This window comes from Acinonyx jubatus, chromosome A2, assembly GCF_027475565.1.
Source record: "Acinonyx jubatus isolate Ajub_Pintada_27869175 chromosome A2, VMU_Ajub_asm_v1.0, whole genome shotgun sequence".
Classification (NCBI taxonomy): domain Eukaryota; kingdom Metazoa; phylum Chordata; class Mammalia; order Carnivora; family Felidae; genus Acinonyx; species Acinonyx jubatus.
The window spans coordinates 163,350,457-163,359,331 of record NC_069383.1 but is presented as its reverse complement, the minus strand read 5'-3'; the positions used below and the strand labels follow the sequence as shown (position 1 = coordinate 163,359,331).

Below are 8,875 nucleotides of genomic sequence, written 5' to 3'. Positions count from 1 at the left end.
GGTCTTCGTGTGGGCAGTGGCAATTGATCCCGGCAGTCTGGAAATCTGTCTCTAAGGGAAAAGAATGCCACTTCGGAGCCCTGTGGCCTGGTGATCAGAAACCAGCTCCATTAAGCCTCCGGCACCGGGGCGTGGCTGTGTGACTTAGATCCTCCAGCTGACCCTCTCTGGTCTACGCACCAAGTTCTGCAGACAGACTTACACCGACGAGCTGGACTCACCCGGGACTCTCGCTAACCCGTCCCTCATAAGGAGGGAGCTCAGACGTGAGGGAACCCCCTCCTCCCCTGGGAAGGGGGGCACCGCGGCAGCCCGCAACACAGAGGCAGGAACAAGGCGACCAACCTTCTCACATCTTTATTTGAAAGGCACAGCTAAGCCCACCCTCGACACAGCATTGTGACTTCGCAGCGATCAGACGACTGAGCACAACAAAAGCTGACAGTCTAAAAGGCTATATACAGACACAGGTGTGGGTGTTGCTTGTTTTTTTTTTTTTAAACATTTTTCTGTCTTTTTTCCCCCCCCCCCGTAATATCCCTTTTCTTGAAAGACAAGCTAGTATACTGGAGAAAGGAAAAAAATAAAATAAAAACCAAGACAACTTGAATACCCTCATCTTTATTCGGGAAGGGGAGAAAGGGAATTCTGGGACGCCCGCCCCCCCCCCCCCCCTGCTCCTGGCTAAGCTCACTCTCCCCGCCCCCTCTCCTGCGGGGCGAGGGGCGAGGACAGGTGGGCGTGGGCTCCGGAACGGGCAGAGGAGGTGAGGGAAAGGGGAGGAGGGGAGGACGGGAAGGGGGGGGGGTGCCCAGGGCAGGAAGGGGCAGCTAGCGTGTTGTCTGCATGCAGTGCCGGGGTGAGAGGCTGGGGGGCGCGCCCTGAGGGGCCCTGCGGGCGGACGTCAGGTGCGCGCATGTGCGGACGGGGAAGTGCAGGGGTGCGGGGCTTCTGGAGGCTTTGCTCTCCTCTGACCTGGCTTCCCGTTTGTGCCTCCAGGCCTCAGCTTGCCTCCGGTGTGGAATGAGCATGAGCAAGGTATTCACCCACTCAGGCTGCAGGGGTGGGGGGGAGGAGGAGGAGGAGGAGGAGGGAGGAGGCCGGGGGTGTGAGCGAAGCTAGGGGCGGCCCACAGGCAGGGCTAGGGCCCCAGCAGGCGGCTACCATAAATACTACCGAGTTCAGCCAATCCCGAGCTCTACTGTGTCTTGCGCTAAACGTTCCTCTCTCTTCCGTTGTCTGTCTCCCCTCTGTCCCCCCACCCTCCCCATCCCGGCCGCCCACTAATCCGACTTCTCGCCGTCATCCTCCTGGTGGGTGTCACCGTCGTGCCCGTTCTTGTCTTCCTTGGAGAGGTGGGCCTGGGAGCCCAGCGCGGACAGCGAGAGGAGGCCGGTGCCCGCGCTGACGGCCGGCAGCGAAGGCGGCTGCAGCCCCACGGGCAGCGGGGTCAGAGGCAGGGCCAGGGCCTGCAGCTGGGACAGCTGATGGGCTTGGAGCTGCTGCTGCAGGGCAGAAGGAGGGGAGCATTAGCTGCCGGGCCCACCCGCCCTCCCACCTGCCCGCCCACCCGAGACCCAGACGTACTCGGATGATGGAGTTCAGCTCAGGAGCCGTGACCTGCTTAGCTCTCTCGATGGCTCCCAAGACCTGCTGTTGGTGCTGGAAAGGGGAATGGGGGGCAGAGAGGAGCCAGGTGCTGCACCCTGATCTCAGGTGGAGCTCTGGGGCACAGAGCCCAGGAGAAGCCACTCTCCCATCCAGGCTATTAGCGCCATGCAGCGTCCCCCCCCAACCCCCATGGCTCTTGACCCCACCAGAAAACCCCTCTCCATGCCCTTCTGTTTACCAAGCCTCAGCCAGTGCCAAACATACTTAAGAAAACGACACTGGGTGAATCTGAGAGACACCCTGGATCTGCCACCTACAAAGAAATAGATGCACAGTGCACAGCGTGGCCAACTGTACAGGCAAGTCTTGATCCTAAGATCTTGCAGATTGCAGTCGAACACCTGCTAATCCAAGCTCCTCTCCTTCCATAGCTGAGGAAGGCCCGGAGGATTCTGGCAGTGCCGGAGTAGGAGTCTCGGTTCAGCGCAATCCCTCCCCAGAGCAATCTGCCCCCTCCACACCCCAGCACTCCCTGAACGTCCGTCTCTTCTGCCATCAGACGCCAGAATCTGCCAATGTCTCTTTCTGCCTTGCCTCCCAGGAAGCCCCCGTCATGCAAGGAAAGCCCAAGTCTAGGTCTTCCAGGCCCCAAGAACCCCTTTCTCTGGGGTTTTCACAGTGTCCTTCTGGAACTGTCCCTGGGCACGCAGGTTCCCCAAGGGCCCCAAGATCGTCTGGGCTTAAAGAGGAAATGAATTATCGACAGCAAAACCTGGCAGGTGCGGGGCATGCGGAGCAGGTCTCACACCAAGAGTCTTAAAATCTCAAAAAGCAGAAGTGAGAGCCCGGTGCCCGGTTCCCCAGGGCGCGTGCGTGTGTCCACGCGTCCACCTGTGGGTCTCTGCGTGGCTGCACGTACGTGCATCTGCGTGCACACGTGCATGTGTGTGCCTCGTGTATCTGGGTGTCGCGTCTGTGCACGTCTGTGTGCACGTCTGCAGATGTGTGCTGAGTGCCCTCCCCGTACACACACACACACACACGCTTCTGGTGTTGTGGCCTGAGGTGGCCCGCGGGGCCTGGCAGACAAACCTCAGGAAGGTCCGAGGCAGAAGCAGGACAGGCAGGAACAACTCTTGGGCATATCTGACATTTTCACCAGTGAAGTGACTCACTCCAGCTGGAAATTCTGCAGCAGGGGGAGGCCCCTCCCTCCACTGCCCTGCACCCCCGGGGGGTTTCTCCAGCCTGGGGATTCTTCCGCACAGGCCAGGCTGGTGTCTGGGAGGTCCAGAGAGGGGAGGTGTGTGGTCCGGGCAGCCGGCTCCGCGCTGAGGGCTGCAGCGGGGAGGGCCTGGGGCAAGTCCACGGTCTGTCTACCTCCTCCTCCCAGAAGCCCTTGGGGGGGTGGAGGGTCACTCACCTCTTGGGAAAGGTAGGGTAGGACCTGGGCACAAATCCCATTCAGCCTCTTGACGATTTCAGCCTGGAACGCACGGAGGGTTCAGTCCAGGGCAGGCGGCGGGGGCAGGTGCAGACTAGCCCCAGGAGGCCCGCGAGGTTCTAGCTAAGAGGCCAGCTCGGCCCAGGGTCAGATCAACACCTCAAGCCTATGGGTACCCAACCAGCGGTAGAGGTGGGATCTGAGGCTGGCTCCCGGCCCTGCCGCTGACAGTGAAGACGCAGGACCGGGCTCGGGGGGCCGGGTGGCCCTGAGATGATGGCCGGCGCCTGGTAAGGAGTGGCTGCTTGTAGGGGAGGGGTGGCCAGCATCATTGTTTTTATGACACCCCTCCGCTGGCCTCCTCAGCGCACGGATGGCCAAAGCAAGGCTGCAGGGTGAGGGGCAATTTGGGGGTCCACGGTGCGCTGGCATGTTACCCTCCCCCACTGTTGTAAAGGGGGGTCAACGGGGCAGGGGGCTGGTAGGTTGGGGGAAAGTTTCTGCCCCTCCCCCTCAGGGAGATAAACCTCCCAGGGGGGCCCAGGAAAGAGCAGACAGAGGGCTCTGAAGGACAGACTTGGTTCATAGCCAAGGGGCCGGGCCCACCTGCCTGGGGGTGCTCAAGGGGGGCGGGGGGCGTACCTGCTTGTGCATCTCGATGTTCAAGCCGTAGGACATCTCGTAGTACTATTGGGGGGGGGGAGAGAGAGAGAGAAATGGGGGGTGGGCAAAGGATGGGGGGCTCCAGAGACAGAGATGGGGGAGTGACAGAGAGACAGGGCAGGAGGCAGCCAGATGAGAGTGTGAAGGCAGGAGAGAGGAGAGGCATGTAGGAGGCACCCAGACCCGGAGCAGTGGGCCCAGGCCCCTGGGGGAGGGGGGGGGGGCACTTGAGGGAGCTGGGAGGGGGCTTCAGGGCCCCAGCCTGGCCTGGCTCCCCTGGGTTCTGGAATAATTATCCAGCCCCTCTCCGGCACACAAACATTCCAGGGCTCCTAATCTTTTCTCTTTATGTGTCTTGTCGGCGGGTGGCCCCAGACTCCCGGGAAGTCTGCCTTCCTGGGTATAAATAATCAGGATAAACAAAGCCTGCTGGGTCTGGCTCTGGGGTCAGGAGCCCCCCTCCTCACGTCCCAGATCTGACCCTGCCCCCTCCCCTCCCCTCAAGTCCCTCATGGCTCCCCATCATCCCTGAGGGTGGGGCAGGGGAAGCCAAGTTCATTCCCAGGACATTGCAGTTTCTCCTCTGCCCAGAAAGCTCCTACTCATTCTTCAAGACCCGAGCCGCAATGCCCCGTTCTCCGTGCAGCCTTCCTTAGGCAGTGTGCCCCTCTCTGGAACCGTCCCCCCTGCCCCCCTCCCCCACCCGTCCTGGGTCCCTCTCTCCGCCCCAGCCCCATCCCTCTGGGGCCAGGAGGGAAGTATCTGCCTCTGCCTCCCCTGTAGCCTGGGAGAGCCGGGCTCTGGGCTGGACCAACGCAGGGGTTTTTGATGTTTCTTAGAAATTGCCACCTGGTGGGTGTGGATCCCGGCAAGTGATTCTGGCAGCGTGCACAGGCAGGGTCTCAGATGTCAGGCAAAGAATGCAGTGTCACCCCCTCCCTCCCTGGGACCTCAAAGGATGTCAGCTTCCTGCCCCCCCCGCCCCCCCCCCAGTCCTCCTTCCGAAGCCCGGGCCAGGAGGGGTTAAACGCTGGGATGCCCAAACTGTGGGGGCAGGGAGGGATCCGGCTGCTCCCCCACGTCAGTTCCTGGCCTTGGCTTTCACAGCAGCTGCCTCCTCTGCTGCCAAGGACAGCCGGGGGACCTGGCAGGCCCAGGCTGCAACCCGGTGGTTTGGCACCTCGGCCACCGCCTGGGCCGGCGGCCAGGCCGGCAAGGCGGACTCAGCCAGGCCCCGGGGGCCGGCTGAATGGAGAGCAGACCCCGAATCCTCCTACATCCCGCAGGAGGCGGCCAGGGTCAGGCAGCTGCCAGGGGCGGAGGAGGGTCTGGGGTCCCCCCACCAGCCCCCGCCCGCCCACCCGGGGCCAGCTTACCATCACGTAATGACGCTGCATCTCTGATTTTTCACTGGCCAGCTTGTCACATTCGAGCTTCAGGCTGAAACAGAACAAGGAGGGAAGGGCCAGGGGCCGGGCTGAGGTCCCCCCTACCACCGTGCAGGGGAGCCCAGAGCTTTGGTGGGGGCAGAACGACGCGCCCCTCTGTGGAGATGGGGCAGGGGGTGGGTTGCCTCGGGCTCCCGGGCTGTAAACCGAGGATCAAGAACTCAGCCTTGGAGACACGGCTGCAGAGAAAGTCGCGGGTAAGCACACGGATTACAAACACCCTGACCCCAGGTCCGCCAGGGACTCAGAGAAACTTCTCCCCGTCCAGAAACTCGATGAAATCCGTGATATTAGCGTCGACCCTTGTGCCACGGATGACGCAATGGACGCCCAGAGAGGGTGAGTAAGTGGATCAAGGTCACACAGCCAGAAAGCTGGCTACAGAGGCCACAGTCCCAACCGCTGGGGACAACGATGCAGCCAGGGAGGAAGGAATAGAAACCACAAAAGGGCAGAGAGGGTGCAGGGCTGGCTGGCTGGCAGGGAGCTGGGTTGGACTCACCGAGGAATCTCCAAGGGGACCGGCCAGGCCCCCCTTACAAGCCTTGATTTCACTAGGGGATTCAAGTTCCACTTTTGGGTAACAGAAGTGGTGAGCCCCTGGCCTCTTGCAGGCTCTCCCGGCAAGGATGAGCTTAGAGCATTTCTCAAAGCCCACTTGCCGCCAGCCCTACCGAGGGGGGCAGAGAAAGAGGCAGAAAGCAGACGGCCGACTCGAGCCAGGCACACTGGCCTCAAAGTTCGGCCCTGCTGCTTCGACGCTGTGTGACCCTCTACCTCTCTGGGCCTTGGTCTCTGCATCTATGAAGTACCAACCTCCCAGGGTGGGGTGGGGAGAATGCAACCAATTAAGACAAGGAAAGCTTCTAGAACAGCTCCTGTTCTACAGCAAGCACCCAATAAACGCATGTTGGTCTTGTGGGGCCTAGCGTCTCCCTCTACCAAACTGACTGCCTTGTACATCCAGGTTCAGAGACAGGCCACAGTCTGTGACGCTAGGGGCCCCGTGAGTTTCTTTTCTCTCATTTTCTTTAACAACACTATTTGTTGACATTAAAAAAAAAAAAAAATCAGGCACTTCCACCGCAAACTCTGAATTTCTGGCCCTTCTTGGAGATCTGGTAAATCCCGTGTGTACCCCCAACACGGTAGGACCCCTCATTGTATAGAGAGAGACCCAGGTCCAGTGGATGGAGATCCCAAAGTTCAGAGAGGGCATCTGGATTACCTGAGGTCACACAGCACTGTGACCGTACTGTGACCTCCAGTCTATGGGACTGGACCAGGCCCAGTACTCCTGGGCACGGGCCAGGCAGGGAGGGAAGGACCCCCTGGGGGGGGGGGGGGCTCATAAAAGCCAGACCTGCCAAGCCAAGCCCCTAAACTCTCCATATCAGGGGATGGAACAAAGTTCAACTGCCTGTGCCTCAGTTTCCTCATCTGTAAAATAGGCCCAGCAACAGGACACTGGGGGAAGATTAAACAAGAGGATGTAGGTTGAGTATTTACCACATGGGGAGCGTGGAAAGTACCCTCAAAAGGTGAGATTTTTGTAAATATCTCTATCTCACTATTTCCCTTTCTCCTTGAAGAAAACCCAGGAAGCTTCTTAGATCGCTTTTGTGTGGGTAAACGGAGGTCCAGAGAGGGCCCGAGGCCCCACTGGGATTCGTGACCAAGGACCCCCTTCTGATTCCCAGGCAAAGCCCCACACTCGGGAGCACAGCCTTGAAGGCTCGCATTCTTCTACCCAGGGACTGGGTGCAAGTGTCTCTGTGCCACTTCCTTGCTGGGCATCCCCAGAAAAATCTCTGAACTTCTCTGGGCTTAAACCTGTTTAAGTGGAAGGCTGAAGGTAGTACCAGTTCCTTCCCCTTAGATCCTGCACTTGGCAAGCCCTTCACAACGTTAGAAGATTAAATTCTGGAGGAAGAACCACCTTGGAGCGTCAGGACCCCAGGAACTCTTTCTCCAAAACTAAGACACAGAGATCTCCTGTGGGGTGGGGTGGTGGAGGGTCCATCCCCCAACTTCTTGGGAGGTCTTCTATCCAATGGGGGTGGGGGTGGGGAGAGAGGCTCTGAAGCCACGCAGGTTGCCGCGGCTCTGGGCACATAATTTCACTTTTTGCGCCTCCGTCTACTTACCTGCGAAATGGGCTGTTTTGAAGTCTAGGGGAGTTTAATATTGGAAAAGTGTTCACGACAGCGCCTACCACATGAAAGGACACTCTCTACCTACATTTTTTCAAGTCTACGTATACAGTAGGGGCCGCAACCTCCCCTCTAGGCCTCCCCTCTAGGGGTGCCCACCATCCCCCCCTGCAGGGCCCCTGGCCCCCAGCTCACCTGTGATACTGAGCCTGCAGCAGCTGAAACTCATCCTTGATGCGGTCGCAGGAGTCCGAGGTGGTGAATTTGAGTTGCTGGGGTAGGTGAGAGGAGCCCTGTGGGGAGGGGGCGGCCCGGGTCAGGGCCGGGCGGGGCGGGGCGACCCCCGAGGCAGCGGCCGGCCGGCGGCGCAGCTGCAGCGCGCGCCCCCCCCCCTCGCCCCACTTCCCGGGCTCGTGTTTACAGCCCCTGGCGCGGCCCCCGCCCTCGCTTCCTGCCCCCGCCTCTCCCGGGGGAAGGCGAGGGGGTGGGTGCGCCCGAGCCGCCTCGTTCCCCGCCACCCCCAGGCTGTGGGGGTGCGTTTTAAGGTCCGCCCTTGGTGGGGGGCAGCGTGCGCCCTCTACCGCCCCTCCACAGCGCCGGAGGGGGGTGCACATCCGAGAGAGCCCCAACTGCCTCTGCGATGGGGGGAGAACGTGTCCTGGAGTGCCCCTCCCCAAGTTGGTGGGGGAGCAAGGCCTCCCCGCAAAGTCCCCTTGGGGAAGGGGCCTCTCCCAGCGCCCGAAATCACCCGGCGGGGGGGCCCTCCACCCCAGATTCCCAGCACCCTTCCTCCGGGCTGCGCTCTTCCGGGAGGGGTGCGCCTCGGATCTCCCCCCACTCCTAGGCCCCAAAAGCAGCCCCGGTGTTAGAGGTGCCCGATGGGGCTCCCGGGGAGCCCCAGGCCCGAGGCCAAGGCCGCCCCAAGGCCCTGCCTGCCTGGCGCGGGGGGGGGGGGGGGAAGCATGCCTCAGGGGCTGGGGGAGGGGGGAATCCGGGCCGCGAGCTGGAGGGGACCGGGCCTGGGAACTGGGGGTGGAGGGGGGGGAATCTGGGCTGGGAGCTGGGAGAGGGACCGGGACCTACGGGGGATGGGGGGGAGCCCGGGGGCTGGCGGCGATGGGGGCGGGGGAGTAGCGCTGGGCCGGGAGCTGTTGGGGACCCGGCCCAGGAGTTGGAGGGGGGGGGAGGCGCCGAGCCGCGAGCCGGAGCGGGGGTGGGGGGGGGGGGGAAACGGCCCGGCTGGGAACTGGGGTGCCAGGCGCCGACCTGGGGGAGGTGCGCGCGGCCCGGACCGGAGTGGGGGGGGGATGGCCCGGCTGAGAACTGGGGGTTCCAGGCGCGGACCTAGGGGGATGCCGGGCCCGGACCCGGGGGTGGGGGGGCGCCGGGCCGGCGGGCCCCGCTTACCGAATGCCTGCTTTGTGGAAACATCATGTCAGTCGCGGCGGGGGGCGCGGGCTGCGCCCCGGCTGTGCGCCCCGGCTCGGGCGGCTCGGGGCGCCGGGCGGCCGCGCCTTTGTCCCGGCGCCGATCGGCAGCTCCCGGGGCCGCCGCCG

The 8,875-nt window shown here is 62.3% G+C and overlaps 1 protein-coding gene across 2 annotated transcripts; it reads right to left on the bottom strand.

Moving 5' to 3' along the window:
• Positions 1-526: 526 nt before the first annotated feature.
• On the bottom strand, positions 527-8,875 carry TLE5 (TLE family member 5, transcriptional modulator). 2 transcript variants are annotated; one of them, XM_053220142.1, is made up of 7 exons: positions 8,727-8,875; positions 7,515-7,612; positions 5,095-5,158; positions 3,698-3,742; positions 3,035-3,097; positions 1,588-1,662; positions 527-1,505 (listed from the first exon to the last, which is right to left on the bottom strand). In XM_053220142.1, exons 1-7 carry the CDS (start codon positions 8,751-8,753, stop codon positions 1,284-1,286), a joined length of 594 nt encoding a protein of 197 aa, XP_053076117.1. In that variant the 5' UTR covers positions 8,754-8,875; the 3' UTR covers positions 527-1,283. The 2 variants fall into 2 exon arrangements, with proteins under 2 accessions (XP_053076117.1, XP_053076118.1); XM_053220143.1 differs by lacking the exon at positions 1,588-1,662.

What these genes read in the sequence shown, in the direction of transcription:
- TLE5 (XM_053220142.1), bottom strand. Translation starts at nt 8,753, where the DNA reads ATGATGTTTCCACAAAGCAGGCATTCG. An exon ending in ACATCGAGATGCACAAGCAG is followed by an intron (nt 3,098 to 3,697) that starts GTACGCCCCCCG and finishes CGTGCGTTCCAG; the next exon opens with GCTGAAATCGTCAAGAGGCT. An exon ending in AGCTGAACTCCATCATCCGA is followed by an intron (nt 1,506 to 1,587) that starts GTACGTCTGGGT and finishes TCTGCCCTGCAG; the next exon opens with CAGCAGCTCCAAGCCCATCA.